General features: G+C 35.8%; 2 protein-coding genes across 2 annotated transcripts; both read left to right on the plus strand.

The window, feature by feature from the left end:
* The first annotated feature begins 12047 nt into the window (after nucleotides 1-12047).
* On the plus strand, nucleotides 12048-17380 carry LOC103330835 (uncharacterized). The gene is made up of 8 exons (XM_008233447.2): nucleotides 12048-12758; nucleotides 13299-13583; nucleotides 13907-13966; nucleotides 14070-14279; nucleotides 14947-15065; nucleotides 15196-15293; nucleotides 16784-16908; nucleotides 16987-17380. Exons 1-8 carry the CDS (start codon nucleotides 12540-12542, stop codon nucleotides 17146-17148), a joined length of 1278 nt encoding a protein of 425 aa, XP_008231669.1. The 5' UTR covers nucleotides 12048-12539; the 3' UTR covers nucleotides 17149-17380.
* An 890-nt stretch (nucleotides 17381-18270) lies between these two features.
* LOC107881092 (putative disease resistance RPP13-like protein 1) lies at nucleotides 18271-19270 on the plus strand. The gene is made up of 4 exons (XM_089052265.1): nucleotides 18271-18511; nucleotides 18707-18926; nucleotides 19009-19041; nucleotides 19114-19270. The coding sequence occupies exons 1-4, from the start codon at nucleotides 18271-18273 to the stop codon at nucleotides 19268-19270; spliced, it is 651 nt and encodes a 216-aa protein (XP_088908391.1).
* Nucleotides 19271-19501: the final 231 nt, after the last annotated feature.

Raw genomic sequence — 19501 nt, forward strand, 5'->3', positions numbered from 1 at the left:
TTGTAAAGAAACAGAGGAAATGGGCATCATTGGGAGTGGTTGGACGCACCGACCTGTGCAAGAGGAAAAGAACTAATTCCTGGGTTGCTGAGAAGAATGAGAGCAATGAAAGAGGACCTAAAGTTAATAGAAGAATAGAAGAAAGAAGTGGAAGATAAGCTGAAAATGGTGGAGAGAGAAAAGAAGGAATTGGAGTACGAAGTTGGAGAACTATGTAAGCAGAAAAGACTGTTGGAAGAGAAAAGAACAAGCCAATGACCAAGAGATAATCAGATTTGGGGGGTTTCATTTCTGTCATTGGTTCTTGGGTTTTTGGTGATTATGATGATGCTCTGTGTCTTGAGCAATTGGTTGACATTTCCGGGTGGAAACTATGAAAAGCTTATGATCAATTAGGTGGAAATGTAACCGATATGTAGGTCATTTTGCAATGAAATTTGAGTTCGAGTTTGGTGGACATATTGGTGTTAGTGTATTGAAATTTTGCAATGAAATGTGATGATGCTCTGTACCAAATCAACAGTTATAACACCCAGTTCCAAAATGTACCAAATGAATTACAACACCTTCCAAAATGTACCAAATCAGCATATATAACATCCAGTTACAGCTTCCAAAATGTACCAAATCAGGTTCCAAGTGAAACTGAAGCATAATGTATCAAATGTACCAAATCAGGTTCCAAGTTATAGCTTCCAAAATGTACCAAATGTACCAAATTGTACTAGTTCAAGTTCCAAAATGTACCAAATACAAAACAATGACATCCAGCCCAGAGACACATCTAACAAACCATTCATAAAACACATCTAACTACTTCAAAAAAGACATCCAACATACATCCTCCTAGTTAGCCTTCAAAACATCCCTGGCTTAAGCTTCATGGCAGGACACTTGAATCTCCTGGCAGGACCCTTCACTCTCTTGGCAGGAGACTTGAATCTCTTGGCAGGAGACTTGGGTGGTTGTGATGATGATGATGTAGCTCTAGTGTAAAAGAGTGGCTGTGATGATATAACCAGTGGCTGTGATGATGATGGGAGTGGTTGTGATGATGAGAAATTGTTTGGCATTTCTGTTGTCCCGTTTCCAACCTAAAATAAAATGGAACCATATTAACTAACTAAAGTAAATTAACTAACCAAAGTAGCATGACAGAGTTGTCACTTACATTTCCTCTTCTAGTTAGCATTTCTCCTCTCTCATTTCCTCTCTCTCTTCCTGTAGTAGTTCCTCTACCTCTCCCTCTGCCTCTAGTTGGGTTGGGTTGATTAGGTTGGGCCTAAAAAACAATTTCTCACATGATATAAACTAAACAATAACAAAAAAAAAAAAAGGTCATATGAACTGGTTGGGCCTAAAGACAAAAAAAGAATTAAACTAAAGAGATTTTAACCCAAATACTTAAGATGCCCCTTGAACTGTAGAAGAGGCAACTGATTCTTTCAAACACAGGTTTATTACCCTTCATCTTATTCTTTATAATCACAGTGCTGCCCTTGTTAGCCTTCTTCAATTCTTCTGCATAGTCCCATAGCCTCGCATATTGCTCCACATAGCTACCTTCAATGATCACCTTGGACAAGTTCTTTGCTCTATAAATCTGATGCTTTGAAACATTCATATGGTACTGTTCTAAAACCTCAGCCTCGAATGCCTCTACATCCCACTCAGGATTTTTCCTAATCTTGTCAGCAAACCTTTTGGACAGCCACCTTGAATTAGTATATTTCAGTTTGTCCACTCTAGTACACTCATGCTCTAATGACAGAGTCTTTACGGCAAATGTCTGCTCATCTCTGTCTATCTTGGAAGCCCAAGAATAAAAGGGCATTTCGTGTGACCTGCACACTTTGCTTGAATCCTTCTATTATCATTCTTCACCAATTTAATATTCCTCCCTTGCACAATTGCATACTCCTTAATAGCTTCATTGAGTTCATCCTTATTGGCAAATTGCATTCCAATTCTAAAATCTGGATTTCTCAAATCAGTTTCTTTCCTAAACTGTTTAAAATTTGTCCTCTTCCATTTTTTCTTGCTTGTCTTTTTTTGACCTTCTTCCTCATCACTAGAGCTATTAACATCAGAAGGAAGTTGATCACTATCTTCATCATCATCTGATATCTCCCCTGTAGCTTCATCAAGAGGCATTTCATTCATCTCTTCAAAACATTGTGCATATTCATCATTTGGTGCATCCTTTCTATGCTGACCACTTGATGCAGCCTCTTTATTACCATTTTCTTCTTCTTCACTTATTTCATAATCACTGTCAACAATAACATACTCTTTTCCTCATTTTCCTCTTCTTCCTCCTCATCCCAATTTTCTTCCCACTCATATTCATCTGCATTGCCAACATCTTCACTGTGCTGTTGTTGCCCTTTATCTTCACTCTCTAGCTCGTTGTTATGAGTAGGATCATGGTAATACAACACCAATACCTAATCTGATGAAATGCTCCCAACCAACCCTGGAATACAACTATCATTTACAACCTCATTCACAACATGCTGACCACTTTTTGTAGGCCTCTCATAGTAAACTTTTAAGCTTGTAACCCTTTGTGTTATATCAACTTTGTATCCAAGATCTATCCCAATTTTCTTTAAATCCAATAATGACAAATAGTCATGAATACAATTGTCAACATAGCATACTTTGCCTCCCTTATACACGCCATTCTCCAACATACTAAAGTGGTGGAGTTCAAGAGTACGCAGCTCTTCTTTATCTACCGCATTACACAAAGGTATGCTTACAAACAATTTCAATGACAATGAGAACAAAGTAAACAAGGAAGACAAAGTAAGTGCAGTATACAAGGAAGACAAAGTAAGTGCAGGCATGTGTAAGTGTGAAATCACTTTCATGACAAACCGACAGAAATGGGACCACAGACAATAATAAAGACTCCAACTACATTTTTTCCCACCTTAAAGCCAAAACTTCATTGTCAACAACAGGACCACACATTTGCAGACATAATATATTGCAATATAAAATGCAGAAGGAATATTTAGGTTATAGTAACTTACCATACTTGGGGGGTTTTCCAGACCACCGAAAAATTGTCTCCATTTGAAGAAGCCTCCACACACTGTAGACCCGACACTTTTCTCTGTGCTTTCCACAAAACTGAAATCCTATATCTGTACTTTATCGCTTTTTTAACTCAAAATACTTCGCTACTTAGTCCATTAACACATAATGCTGAGATAATGTTCCAAAATCCCCCAAAAATCGAAGTCCAATGCCTCTCGATTTGAAAACCCTAGAAGCGATTTTCCCTTTTGCACAGATTGCCATTTCGTGCAATCGCTTCTCTTCAAAACCAAATATTCGTTTTCATTAACTAAAAAGTCAGATTTGCCCCTAACAAATCTAAGAGATTCTCACATATGCTTGCCACGTCATCATGTTAAACGGAAAAACTAACAGACTTGACGGAAGGACTACTGGTGCAACGACACGCAGAGTTGAGTGACCTCTGCAACTAATAATTGAGTTCAGTGACCCAAATGCAAAACACGGTATAGTTGAGGGACCATTGCTGCGAAAAACCCTTAATTATATATTGTAATTCTAAATTGTTAATGGGGATAAAATGGTCATAAAAAATATGTGTTTAATGTTAGCTCATTTTCCTAAACTTTTCCATAAGGAGGGAAAACAAAACTCAAGTTGGGAGGATAGCTTTACTTTCTCTCCTACTTTCCCATGAGCCAGACAACCATTTCTCATACCTAGACTTACCAAACATGGGAAAACAATTGATTTCCCATTCCCAAGTCTATTTTCCCATGAACCAAACGAGAGCTTAAGTTTTAGAACAAGCCATGAACAAGGGTCAAGGAAATTTTATATATACTAAATGGCAATCCACAAAACATTGTTCTTAAGTGCAGTGTAATGATGGAAATGCCCCTATTTTAAATGTTGTTTTTAGTTTTGTTTTCTCTTCAGCATAGTGAATTGCTTAAAATGCTCTCCACTTAATCTTTTCTGATCTTCCCCTTTTGCCTCTTTTTTTTTACTAAAATACATAAATGAAAAAATGAAAAAGAGGGAGAAAGGGTTGGAGACAAACGGAAAGAGGAAGAAGGAAAAAGAAAAAGAAAAATAGAGAGACAGGTGGGCCCAACAAAAGGCAAAGTTTTTTTTTTTTTTTTAATTATTATTATTATTTTTTATAACTTCCTATAAATTATTTATTAGGGTTAATGGTTTTATTAGTCCTTGAACTTAGACTCGATTTACATTTGAGTACCTCAATTTCCAAAATGGTTCCCGTGGTCCTTCAACTTCATTTCGTTAAGACAAATGGTCATGTCGTCAATTTTGTTAATTTTTCTGTTAAATACAGGGGTAAAATAGTTTTTTTATATTATTTTAAAATTTAAATTTATTAAAATATAAATAAAATATTTATTAAAAAAAACGTGAACTTCCACGTGGACAAAAAAAGTAATAAAAAATTCTTCTTTTTTTTCAAATATTAATTAAAAAAAACGTGATGTTCTTTTACAATTTTAAAGATATAATTTTGTATTCATTTTTATGGTTTTAATATAAAAATACCATTTTACCCCTGCATTTAACAGAAAAAGTTAACAGAAGTAACGGTGAGACTAGTTGTCTAAACGAAACTAAAGTTAAAGGACCACAGATACCATTTTAGAAATTGAGGTACTCAAATGCAAATCCGGTCCAAGTTAGGGGACTAATAAAACCATTAACGCTTATTTATTACTTATGTATGTTTTAATTAATATATAGAGAGAGAGAGTTTATGTCACATGTAATTAAATGTATCACAAAACATTTTTGAGGTTCACGCGCCAATCACAAATAGTCCTTGGGAAATTTTTTAATTTAAAATTCATAAAATTTTGGTTTTCTTTTTAAAATTATTTTAAAATATATATTGTATTTTAAATATACGTGACAATGTCGCATCAACCAACTAATTGAGTTTTAAAAAAATATTTAAAATTCATAAAACTTAAAAATGAAAAAAAACAAAGGGTTTAGGGTTTATAAATGGTCCTCAAAGTCAAAATCCTTCTACATATAAAACATGTTATTAGTCTTTATTTTGTAACTTAAACTTGCTACATATTTTCATAACTTTATGCACATTTTGGAAGGTTTTAAAACCTGCAGCATCGCACACCTTTGCTAGTACTTTATAAAACAGAAACTGGTAAAAGTCTAAGGCCTAGTTTGGGATTGTCACTTTTTAAAAAGTTGCTTCATGCTTTAAAAATAATTAGTCAGAAGTAAAGCAGCTCCATGTTTGGTAAACACTATTTTTAAAGTGCTTTAGTACAAAAAGCAGTATTAAAACTGTTTGGTAAATTTCAATATAAAATTGTTGTAACTGTGAATAATGACTAAAATAGACATGATGTTGCAAAGGACCCACTAGTATAGCGGTTTGGAGTATTTACTCCCTCAGGCAAGGTCCTGGGTTCAAGTCCTAGCATTCGTGTAGTGTGTGTGAGTTTAATATGCTATTGCCCCTCTCAATAGGAAAGGTCTTAAAAAAAAAAAAAAAAAAGACATGATGTTAAAAGTGTTATGCACTAATCATGTGGTGGTAGTGGTAGCGATGGAGTGGAGTTTGTGGTGGAGATGAAGGTGGAGTTGGTGGTTGTGGTAGTTGTGGTGGTGAGGATGGCGGTTGTGAAGGTGGTGGTGGTGGTGGTAGTGGCACCATGGTGGTGGTGGTGGATGTGGAGGTTTTGGAGGAGGAGGTGGTGGTGGTGGTAGTGGTGGTGGAGGAGGTGGAGGTGGAGGGTGATGGTGGAGGTGGTAGTGGTGGTGGTGGAGGATGAGGAGGAGGAAGATGTGGTGGTTGTGGTGGTGGTGGTGGCGGTGGCGGTGGTTGTAGAGGTAGTGAATGTGGTGGTGCAAGTGGTGAAGTTGGATATGGAAGTGGAGGTGATGTCATTTTTTAAAATGAATGATGATATTTTGGGAATTAAAAAATCATTCATTAAATATTCATCTCTACTTCTTTTGAAAGCAGCTTTGAAAAGCAACCTGTAGTCCGCTTTAAAAGTCAAAAAGTTCACTGCTTTTAAAATAATCGAGATATTTTATTTTTACTAAACACAAACCGCTTAACTTTAAAGTTAAGCAGGTTTTTGGCCAAAAAAAGCAATCCCAAACGGGGCCTAACTATAGCACCAATCTAAGCAAACTCACTTTATGGTATGACGAATGAGAAATTATTAACGCAAATATGAGACACATAACTCTAAATCAAAGACAAACTTTGATGCCACAAACATGCAAATTAGCATGATGGTAAATGGGAGCATGACCCCAAAACGGAAAACAATGTATGAACAAGGCGAGATATGTTTTGCATGACAGTAATTCAAATTTTGACTTTAGAAATGTTATATGTGTGAAAAGCTACATTTTAATTCTTCCTCTAAACTTATTGTGCTCTTTATATTTGTAGGTTAAGCCCATACTTCTTCCGTATCAATAAAGGATGGCATTGAAGTGCTTTCGGATTTGTTCCGGAAACTTTCTCTGGTTTATCCAATTTCTTAGCATTGTGCTCTTTATATTTGTAGGCTAAACCCTATATATATAATTTAAAATATAATTGGGGCAACCATATAAGATGCTGGAGAAAACCAAAGGGCGCAAAGGGGCAGCCTTGGGGTGGTGCAAGTGGCGCCATCGCATGAGTCCCCGATTCTTAAGGGCCCCGAAAAAATATTTATTCATATTATATATATTATAGGAATATATATAGCACAACGTGCTAGACATTTGCACAAAGGCGTGTCTGGTGGAGTTGTCTCCAGTGCTTGTCCATTTAACGAAGCGCCAGAGTTCGATTCTTGCTGAAGTTGATTTATTTGCTACTCCTTAAGTATCGATATTTCTTTTTTTAAATAAAAAACAAAAATAAAAAGTTTTATCCTCTAAGAAAAGTACTTTCTTCATTCAAAACAAAACAAAAAGAAACTTCATCGTTCATCCATCTCTCTTTGGTTTTTTTTCAATCATTTGACAATTTTTGTTATTCTTTCAATTTCAGGAATTTCAACACCAAAAAGAAAAATCTTAATTCCTAAATTCATAAAGACCACCCAAAATCAAATATTCATATTCAAATTTCAGGAATTTGTGTGCTCTTTAATTTGTGATTGCCAATTTTTTTCCCCTATTAAACACATTGCTTATTGGAGGCAACAAGGGGCCTTGTAGGGGCACAAATAGCTTATTTTTGTACCAAACATTTAAATTTTTATGAATTTAATTTCTGATTTTCATTACATATTTATTCATGGTGACTTTTGGTTATAAAAAAATTGTTTATGACATTAAGTTATGGCAAATTTTTATTATAGTATTTTCGTATTAGATTATATGAGGCCCCAATTTAGTTTTGCACAGGGCCCTAAAAATCTCAAGGACGGCCCTGGCGCAAAGTGCAAAATGTAATCCTCTCAAAATTTCGTTGTACACAACTGATATGTTCATAATTTTACATGATTTTATATCATTTTTACTTAGCTTTGTGAATTAATTTGGACTAAAGATGCTAATTCTAATATGACCTCATCAACAATCACCAAAGAAGGAGATAGAAATTCATAAACGTAGAGAAAGTATATTGTAGAGCCAAAGAAGAAGTCGTGCAAGTGTGTCAACAAACAACAAAGCAAATCACTAATCCGTAAGCAGAACATCGAGGAACAAACACGAAAGCAGATCTTGCAGTAACAAAACGAAGAATCGAGAGAGGAACAAAAAAGATCGAAGAAAACATTCATATTTGAAAACGAAAAGCAAGTAGGATCGAAGAGACAATGAGGTGTTCACAGCTCTGATACCATGATCAAATTGTTAAGCTCTTCAAATATCATAAAGTTCATTTTCAATCTTCTTCGATTATCAAAAGGGCTCAACAATTTGTTACATTTCAATATAGAGAACTAGCCTATGGTTGTATAGTTATAGTCCTTACTAATTAACTAATCTTAACAGCTATATGTTCCAAATCAGCAACTATTAATGTTGATGTGGTTAAGACACTAGCCAATAGGATTGAGGCAAACAACATATGGCTGAAAAGAGGACATCCAAAGCTTTCCAAAGAGGGGTCGTTCGCAATTTTCTGAGATCAGGAAAGTGTCCAAATGCCATTCACAAGGGAGTCCACGTATTGTTTCTTGGAAGTTTTAGGAAACTTAGTTGTAATCGCCATTTCCAGTTAGGATTCAACTTGGAAATTAAGTTTTCATGTAAAGCCACTTGTTTAGACCCAGTTCAACGAGGTTATAAGTTGCTTTAAACTAAGAGAGGTCGGCTTTACTCAGGGTATGCCGTAAATTTTCACATATACTCTTTGAGCAAGGAAAGAGTGGCCATCTATTGTAAGGGTTTTTCTATCTCTTTCTCTGTGCTTTATTTTTACTTTGTTACCATGAGTATGGGTAACTAATTTTCTTTTATTGGGACACAACATAGCCCTTTCTAATTATTCAAAGTTTAGTTATGTTATGCTATTAAAGTTTCCTCTTCTTGAAATTTAATCATTATGCTTATTATTTTCTTAACTATTGATCTTGAAGCTTAGCTACCATCTAGGTTTTTAGTTAAGTAATTTGATGCATGTTAGGGTATACGCCATGCCTAATATGAGATTTGCTTCTTGTGATTAAATTCACAAATTTAATTTGCATAAGGTAAAACGCCATATTCTTAGAGGTTTATGTGATTTTGTGAAGTTGCCATTAAGCTTAAGCTCTGTTATCTGTTTACATTTATGCCCCATGCCAAGGATAAATTGCATGTAGTAAGAATTGGTTAGTTGCTATGAAAATAATTAATCATAATTTTGGAGAACTAATCATCAACATAAACTTGGAAATTTTGATAGTATGCATGCTAAGGTTTGGATAAGAGGAATTGTGGTGAAATTGTTGTCTTGAAAAAGCCCCATTAAAATCGTTCACAACCTTATTCAATTCATTTTTTTTTCCGTTATCTTGTCTTTAAATTTTCTTTTTTTCAACGTTCTTTTAAAGAAAACCTCTAGAAACCAATTTCAAAACTTTTTTGTTAAGTTTAAGTTGAGTCATAGCTTTAGGGAGCATAGGATAGGAGTATATTAGTTTAAAGTTTATTGGTTAGGGTGTTTGGAGTAACTTAGGATTTAATTTGTTTGTTCTTGTTTTCCTCATGTTTTCCTTTTATTATTGTTCCATTCACTCAACGTTTTAGTTATTTAACTATAAATAAAGGCTTAAATTAGTTTATAATTCACAAAAACTTGAGAATTATTTCAATTTCTCTGGGATCGACCTTATTCTTACCTTAGCTATATATACATTAACCTTGTGTGCTTACAAGTTTATTTCTTGAATTTAACTATCTAATTTTTAGGAAGTGTTTATACCACAACTAACGGACCAATAAAGGAACGACACATGGACAAAAGAGGGAATCGATAAGACAACATTCGGCACCCCCTGATTGCCCAGTGTGAGATCAAACCCCCAGCATCTACTGGACAAGTGGAGCCCACAACAAATGTCTACAGTCCCACATCGAATTCTACACAACATGCACACCTCTCAAGATTTATAAAAGGGGCACAAGTTTCAAAATGGAGGTAACTGGATTTTTTGGCAAACTTAGCCATTATTCTGTCCAGATTACTATTCACTCCGTACTTACTTACGCATTGGAAAGCCTTCGGTTAGTACCACACCGATTCCTTGAGTCTTATCGAGCGTTTTCATCTTGCAGATCGATTGCTGTACCGAGGCCCAAAACAACTGAATGCCCAGGCATCACTAAATTGGGCCCAAAAGTGTCGAACCATTTTTGAGCATCAACATGAAGTAAAAATCTATATCAACAATGCTCACATATTAGATTCTTTGTTTGAGCATGAAATTTAGGAATGGATAAGTGGATCTAAGAATGGACGAGTCTTTTGACATGTGTTTAAATGGATAAATGCGTCTAAGAGTAGACGAGTCTTTTGACATGTTTTTAAATGGATAAATGCGTCTAAGAGTAGACAAGTCTTTTGACATATATTTAAGAACGTATAAATGGGTTCGAACAAGTCTTTTGACATATGTAGAACGTATAAATAGACCCGGACAAGTCTTTTGTATGTTTCCTTATGTGCGGCTTTTGAAGGTAACCAGAAGGGTATTTCTTGCCAAGTATCAATACCAAAACCTTATATTTATTTTTATTTGTTTTACTTTGAAAATGATCTTACTACTTCCTATAACTAACCCTCTTCCTATAACTAAATTTTTAAATGGGGATACTCTTCAAACTTCAATACTTTAATTTTTTTGTACATGCATGAAAATTGACCCCAATTAAGGAAGTGACTAGGTCCAAAAGGCCAAAACAAGGCCAAAAAAGCCTCTTGTTCGCTCCTAAAGAGACTCTTGGGATGAAAAGGTCGACTATAACCATTTCACTTATGCGGTCATACTTGAAGGTAGGGCTGACAATTGGTCGTGTCGTGTTGGGTTCGTGTCTTGTCGGGATAATAAACGTGTCAAGAATGCTCAACCCCAACCCAACCCATTTAATAAACGTGTCGTGTCGGGTTTGGGTCGTCTTTTATCTTGCGGGTTTCGAGTCGTGTAATAGATTCATAAATAATAACATGCATGTTACAAAACTCACAACTGAAAAAATTTAAATTAAAAAAAACAGAGAGCGTAGAGAAAATATAAGGAAAAGAAAGAAAAAAAATGGAGAGAAGAGAGAAGGAAAAGAAAGGAAAAATATATATATATATATATAGAGAGAGAGAGAGAGAGAGAGAGAGAGAGAGAGAGAGAGAGAGAGAGAGAAGAGAAGATTGAAGGAAAGAAGGAAAGAAAGAAAGAAAAAAGAGAGAGAAGAGGAAAGGAAAAGAGAGAAAAAAAAAGAGAGGAGAAAGAAGAAAGAAGGATATGAAAGGAAAAAAAAAAAAAAAGGAGAAGAGAGATAGAAAAGAAAGGAAAACACAAAAGAAAAAGAAATATTATAAATATCAAAAGGCATACCATAAAATCACAAAGTTGTTTGTAGCATGATCGATAAGACGCTTGAGAGAAATGAGGGTGGTAGGGGTTCGAAACCCTTTGTTTATGTGTTGAAGTCTCCATTTCTCTTCATTTTTTAGCGGGTTAGAAGGTTGTACACGGGTTGACACGATCCGTTTAATAAACGGATTAGACATGTATTATAGCGGGTTGACCTGAAACCCACCCATTTATTAAACGGGTCAGAACGGGTTGACCCGAAATTGACCTTTTTTATCGTGCGAGTTAAACCCGCTAATTTCTTGTGCGGGTTTCGAGTCGTGTATCGGGTTATGTCCGAAATTACTACCCCTACTTGAAGGGACAAAGCGTGGATCACACCGCCTTCAGCGCCTAGTGCACTTGCGTGCTTCGCCTAGAAGCCCAAGTGCTGCTCACTTAAAAGGACCAATCAGTCTATGAATACTCGATTGTCGATTTATTCCCACAAAAGGAGAGACACATGTCAATTCGCAAGTGAACAACCACCCAAAAGGTGCCACGTCACTAACGAACCTTCCATCCAACATTGAAATAACACAAGAAGAGAAGCCCTCTTCTCAAGTATAAAAGAGACATACTTTTCCACCTAAAAAGGTAATATGAATTTTTTTCCATTCTGAGTACAATACTTTTCGTTTTGATTAAAAAAAAAAAAGTACAATACTTTTCTTACCTCTTTTTTTTTTGGTCAACAATACTTTTCTTACCTCCTTGGAGGGAAACGCGGACTTAGGCATCAAAAGTTGTTGATGGCCCTCCCACTACCACTTTTGAGTGACCATTCCTTCTTTTCTTGCAGGAATTGGTGGCTGGAATCCTTACCCTTTACTTGGCCACTCCAAGTAAGATCAAACACACACTTTCGAACACCCAAGTAAGCTCAAATACGCTCTCAAGGGATCACACATCAACCAGTACTAAAACACGTTTTTGTTTTGGGCAATCTCTAAACTTTACTCTCTTTTTTTATAAGTTAACCCATTCTAAAAATGTATTGTAAGTGCGCACCCACTAAAATTTCAAAACTATCCTTAACTAGAAATAAATCAAATCAAGTTAGAAAATTTTGTAAGTGAACCCAACTCACCCATGCCCACACTGAGCCCCACCAGAACTGAGACTTCCTTGTCCACCAAATTCAAGTACCCTCCACTGCTAACCACCAATCCAAAACTGTAAGATTATTGCAACTTATATGTAGGATTTTTGGAGGGAGAGAGATGAGTCTATGCAAGAGCATGAACAAGTTCACTTATAAAGCCATGTGTGTTTTCATATGTTTTTTTAAATGATTTTTTTCCAAAAAAAATTTGTTAATTTGTTTTTATCTTTAAAGGAAAAAGAGAACCCAGCAAGCACAAATGTCCAAACTTAGACAGATATTTCCAGAAGATAAATAAATCTGATAAGAAACCAACTTACTCGTCCTGTTCGTTTTGAAACGACGGTAAAACCATGAGTTTGTTCGGTGCTTCGTCTCCTCCATGGGTTCTAAGGACCTCTCCTCTCACAACACCCTCTTCTTCTTCATCTTCTTCTTCAAAATTCTCAAAATACCAATCATGCCCTTCTCCTCGCCTTTTATGCTGCGCGCAAGCGAACGTAGGCAGTGACTTCAAATTCGTTCTTCACGATGCTCTCGATTCCTCTGGAACCCCCACCTCCCTCGCCAGGGTAATTGTTCTGTTTTTTTATTTATTGAAAATAGAATACATTTAATTTTCCTTATAAATATAAATTGGGTATTTCTGTATTTATTTATTTATTTATTTTTATGTATGAAATGAATGCATTGGCAATTTGTATCAGCTTGATGCAGTCCCTTTTATTACTTTATTCCTAAAGAGAGGAATTTCACATACTCCAAAAGTTGCTTTAGGTTTTTTCTGTAGGTGAAAATGAAGGAAAATAATGAAGCCATGTAAAAAGTAATATGTTGTTGCTGATGTGAGAAGCCTACTTCTTTTATAGTTTTTCCTTATAAATTACATTTATTTAAACATTTCATAATGACAACTGTCAATTTGATAATGTTGTTCATTTACTGGATTAGCTCTTATCAATTACATGATGCAGAATTTTTATTTTATTTATTTTATTTTTTTTTTTTTTGGGGGGGAGAAATTTTGGACTTTGTTACAATACAATGTCTTGATTTTGCAATAGGTTGACTTATTTTGGATTTTGATTAATATGTAATTGATAAACAACCAGGAGGCCAGGGAGGGGTTCTGCTCACAAATTCGCCATCTATCTGGTATAGAGAGGCAAACCAGCATTAGCATCAATAGATGTGTTGATCTGGGGAAAACAGCTCTTTACATTGCAGCAGAGGATGACTCTCTTGTGTCACATTCGTCAGTTCCGCTTCCAGTGGATGCTTTTATCAGTAGATTTGGTGATCTTTCCATGGACTATTGTTCTCACTACAACTCTTCATTCAGATCCTCTCCTGAGAGATTGTTGGAGAGTTTGGAAAATTATTTGTACGTAAACAAGGTATGTTTTGCTGAAAGTTGGATTAGAGTTCTTTTTGAGTTGATTCAAAGCTGAACCAAAAAGCTACCAAGTCATTTTACTTTCAACTAAATTTAAGCTTTTAGGGAGCCTTGGTGTTGCAAAACTGCCAAATTTTAGTGTTGAAGTAATTTGGCATGGAGAAACTAAGATAAAGTTCACTTTGGGAACAATTGTTTTGTCACAGAAAAGTTCGATGCGGCATTTAAAAAAAAATTTAAATCAGAACCTATGTACCTCATTGGCATTTCCCTTTGCTTTTGCAAAATTCTTTGGTTTTGGTGACCTTTTTTCTTTTCTTTCAGGCTTTCCGAAGAACCAATGCAAGGCATCACTCCGAACCACGAGCTCTTTATCTCCACTCGGTATGGAAGTCTGCCTTACATCTTTGTTATTTCAAGCTTGTTTCTGAGAAAACACTACAATATCAGCATTGTTTTAGGAGTTTGATGTTGAAATTGCAAACAGGTTTTGACACATCGTTCAGGATCACCAGCAATGCTTTCACTAATATACTCAGAAATTTTGAAAATGCTTCGCCTATGGGGATTTTTGGATTTTGATGTGGAGATATTCTTTCCTCACGATCGTCATAGTCTTCCCAGAGGTTATCATAAACAGAAAAGCAAGGAATCTGATAATGCACACATATTGACATCACAAGGCCTTTTGGTGGAGGTACTTATCTTATCATGCCAACATCTTTCTTTTTTTTCCCTTTTCTTAATTTGTATTATTGTATGTCACTATGTTGGGCATGCTCAAACTCCTAGTTCTCTAAAGAGTGTCATATTGGATGTGGTATTGCCTGTTGTTAATTGAATAATCTTGTAATTTAGGTATTTATTTGCCTCTTATTTCTAGAGTGAGCAACTTTTCCCTTGAGGCTTCCTCCTAGTTTATCTGTGGTCATGGAAATGTATTCTATGGTACATTCAAATCCAATTGTTTCCATGTGCTTTAGAATATTAACAGGTCGTGCTACTTTGATTGTAACACATATATTTACTTAAGAGTGTAATGAGCCTGCCTATAAGTTGGTGCCATATGAAAAGCACCCCTCTCTCTCTCTCATCATGATATACAATTCAACAACAAGTACAAAAATTGTGCTCACCAACCTTGATCCAGCTGCTGAAAATTGTTGAAAAGTCTCTGTTAGGATTTAGATATCAACCGTTAGATTTCAACTGAACAGTTGTAAGCATGGATTTTGTTTTCACAAAAAGTAGGAGATAAATTTATATATATATATATATATGTATTTATTTATATATATGTTTCTGTGTATGTCGGAGCCTTTAATCCTAGCTTAATGTGGTCTCATAGTTTACTGTATGTGCAGATTTTAAGAAATTTGAAGGATGCATTCTGGCCATTTCAGCATGATCAACCAGGGAATTTATTCTTGAGGGCAGCACGTGCTGCTAACTTCATTGATAGATCAAACATTAATGAAGACAGGTATTTCAGTCTGAATGAATGTAATATCCACTTAAACTAATCTAAGATGTTAAAATAGTTGACTTCCATAGAGCATTTCCTTGTACGTATTATATAAGTCCATATGCATGAGATACTTTGTCTTTTCTAGTGGTTTTCAGCTGGCATCTGCTAAGGCTGCTCAACATAGACTAGATCGTGGTGTTTGGACTAGTGTACATTTTGGGGATATGAGGTGTGCCTTATCTGGTACGTATTCATTGCAGCTCATTTAATCCCAGTGTCAAGAAGGCAATGTCATATTGAATAGATTACTTTTCTTGATGCTGTTGAACTGGTGGTAGCATAAGTTGAGATTGCAACAGGAATATCTTAGGGTTTGCACTATCTAAACTGTGCTTCAATAAGTTCAGGGTCCGTTCCAATCTAGCATTTTAACTATTATCCTTAGTATCTGGCCAAAAAAAAGTCTTATACTTAGTCATCTTTGAATAGCAGTTTTACAAGTAGTTTTGGAGGCTTGTGTGGTTATTATAAGAGAAAGCACCATTGTGGAAGGTGTTGTTTGTAGGCTGCTTATTATATAAAGGCTTGTGGCATTTCTACTCTGTCAGAAGGCCCGTGATTTTATTGGTTCAATTTGAAAATTCCATTTTATCATCTATATTGAGCTTTTAGTAGTTTCCTCCTGAGTCATGGGGCTGTAATAATTTTGGTTCGTTTGATAGGAAGAGAAACTGACTTGAAATTATCACACTATCTTAAGCTTGTGCTCATATTTTTGTTTTTTGTGTGTAAACAAAAAGAGGGCTCTGGTACCAAGATGTTAGGATTATTAATGGGAATTGCAGATAAAATAAAGAGAGCTGCAGGAAAAGTAAAGAAAAGAAAGGGAAAGATTATGCTTTTTCATTCCTGCCTCTTTTGGAGGCTGCACATCCTTACATACAAAAGGAAAATACATGCTCCAATAGTCTGGGTGTGACACATGGCTCACGAAATCCTAACAATATTCTCATAAGATGATAGACACTAGCTAACAGTCCACCCGGTCCACATCTACGCCCCTGAGACAATATGCAATTTGAGCTTCACCGGTAGTACTGTATTTAGGATTTTGAGAGAACCTTGAGTCCAAATTTACAGAATGGAGAGAAAATCATTTGGAATAAATTTACATAGTAAAAAGAAAGAGGTCTCTAGTTTCTTTTGAGATTTTTTCGTATGTGTAAATGAAGCTTAGTTATTTAAAACAGAGATAAAAGCAAAAATTTAGTAAGTATTTGGCAAATACTAAACCCTAAACCCTGAGTATTCCCAACTGTCATGATTAATTTTGGTTTCTTAAGCTAGATATAGTTTGTTGAATTAATGTTTTTTCTCTTGTACTTCTGGTGGATTACTTGTCCACTTTACCATACAGTTATTCTTATGAAATAAAATTTCAACTGTTTGTTCAAAAAAAGTATTCTCAAGTGCTGGCCCTTCACGCCCCTTTGATTCCATAAGTTGAGTACCCGCTTGATGGGGATACTTTCTGGCAAATGTTATCCCATGCAAACACCAGGCCAAAATAGAATTATCTCACTTCTTTTTTTGTGCCTAAATATGACCTTGTGCCTCAAGATCTCTAGCCCTAACAGAAAGGAAATCCTTGTACTTTCTCCATCATTTCATCAAAACTGAAATTTACATTGGAATGCCCCCATATTAACTGAACATTGTTCCTATTGTTACAGCATGTGAACGTCTTATTCTCCTGGAAGCTGATCCAAAGGAATTAAGAGACTACAGCATTCTTCTGTACCATTGTGGATTTTATGAACAATCACTTGAATATTTAAAGCTGTATCAGGACACAAAGGTAAGTTTCCTATGTATGTGTGATAACATGCGACTTCGATAAGCAAATTAATAAAATATCTTTATTTGGATATGGCAGAGTCGCCCACTACGGAGGCAACCATCTGATTCATTAGCCATTCTTGAGGAAGATGCTGTGGAGAAATTGATGATACGCCTTAACCTAATTTTGATGGAGGATGGTTGGAGCAGGCCGTCATATGTTAGAAATTTTCTTGGTAATAACTCTGAACCATGGTAGTGCTTCATGTACATTATTGCCGATAGCAGCACAAATCCCAATCAGGAGGAGGTTCATGTAAAGTGGGAAAAGAGGCACTTAATTGAACTTCATCCCAGAAAAGTTTTGTCAGGTTACATGTCTTATCTTGTGTAAATTGATGTATATAACATGTTATTTTTATTCTCAGTAACAAAATGTTACTTAATTTGTGATGAGTAATAATAGATTATGTGGAATCTTAAAAACAGAAGACTGATCTCTTGTCAAATATGTTGTGAACTTGTGAGATCTTTGTTTACAGAGGACTGTCCATTTAGACATAATCCTGTTCACAGAACTAATGGTTCTGATTCAGTCTAGCAATATCACCTACTGTTATATTTTCAACAAGGTGAAGAACATAGCTATAGAGATAGCGTGGGTGCATGAACCCGTGATAGCTGAGTTTTTCTTTGAGCATGTATGACTGCTGGTTGGCACGAAACGAAAGTAGTGATAGTAACATGATTTCCATGGGGGATCCATGGCACCAAATTTTTTTGACACAAATTTTCAACCGTTAAATTGAAGTACAATGAATGTGAAAGATTAAACAAATTAATTGTTTTATTCTTAGAATTTTAGACACTCGATGGAGCTTGAACATTCATTCAATCGGGGGTTTGAGATTTCAAGTGACTGGTCTTATTGGAAAAAAAAAACGTAGGTTCTACAATGTCCTGCATATTGTGTGATTACAATTGCAGGACAACTGTCAAGAGTTTGGAAATGAGAAATTAAAAAGAGAAAAACATTACTTTTAGAAATTTCCACTCACAAACAAACAAAGCAAAAGAGACCTCTACTGAACTGCATATTGACCAAAACATGTAATCCTATCCCTCACTGAATGAAATTGAGCTTATATAACCTTCACAGGCTTTGGGAGTTCTTAATCTGAATCTATAACAGTTTTAGTTTCCAACTTTTTCGAAATTCATACTTCCCCCTCAAAAAATCAAAAAAAGAGAACAGAAAAATGGCTGGAGGAGCTTTGATTGGAGAGGCTTCCTGTCTGCTTCAATTCAGGCTCTGTGTCACAAGCTTGCTTCCGGTGAGTTGATGGACTTATTCCGAGGAAGAAAACTTGATAATTCACTCATGGAGAAGCTGAAGATGACGTTGCTGACACTTCATGCTCTGCTCAATGATGCGGAGAAGCAGATTGTGAACCCTGCTGTTGGAATGTGGCTTGACGAGCTCAAACATGCAATCTCCGATGCGGATGACCTGCTGGACGAGATCGATACTAGAGCTCTGCAACATCAAACCAAGAAAACCCAGGTGTGGAAATTCATTTCTACTTCTGTCAATCCTTTGTATCAGGGCATGAACATGAATGGTAGGATAGAAGAGTTACTCAAAAGACTAGAACACCTTGCAAAATAGAAGGATATCCTTGGCCTTAGAGAAGGTGTTGGGGGCAATGTTTCACACAGAACTCTCACAACACCCTGCGTTGAGCACGAATGTTGTACTTATGGTAGGGTTGGAGATAAAGAAAAGTTAGAAACACTCTTGTTATCTGATGATCTAGTTAGGAGCAACAATATATCTGTAACTAATCACCATAGTTGGGATGGGCGGGTTGGTAAGACAACGCTTGCTCAACTCCTTTACAATGATGACGAAGTGAAAGGGTATTTTGATATTGAAGCTTGGGCTTGTGTTTCTGAAGATTTTGATGCTATTAGGGTAATCAAAACCCTTCTTGAGTCGGTCACTTCAAATATGAACTTGCTTCAAGTTGAGCTCAGGTAACAAGTGCGGGGAAATAAATTTTTATTTGTGTTGGATGATCTCTGGAGTGACAACTGTAATGATTGGGATCTTCTACAGGCTCCTTTCACTTTTGGAGAAAGAGGAAGTAAGGTAATTGTAACAAGAAGGAACACAAGTGTTGCATCTATCATGCACACTGTTCCTATTCACTACTTAGAACAGTTGTCGGATGAAGATTGCTTGTTACTTACTTGAAAGACATGCATTTAGAAATGAAAACCCCAGTGCACATCTAGACTTGGAAGAAATTGGTAAGAAAATTTCACAAAAGTGCAACGGTTTGCCTTTAGCTGCAAAACCACCTGGGGGTCTCTCTTGAATTGCAACCTAGATTATAAGGAATGGAGTGGCATCTTGAATAGCAATCTTTGGGAGTTAAGTGCATGATAAAAGTATTCTTCCGTGTGTACTCTCTCTCTACAATCTACAAATAAGAAAACTGATTAATTTGCGCCATCTTGATATTAGTGGAACTAACTTAAAAGACATGCCTGTGAAAATTGGTAGACTAAAAAGGTTGAGAACACTGACTACTTTTGTTGTGGGCAAA

The sequence above is a fragment of the Prunus mume genome, linkage group LG5, assembly GCF_029339155.1.
Source record: "Prunus mume cultivar Tortuosa linkage group LG5, ASM2933915v1, whole genome shotgun sequence".
Taxonomy (NCBI): Eukaryota; Viridiplantae; Streptophyta; class Magnoliopsida; order Rosales; family Rosaceae; genus Prunus; species Prunus mume.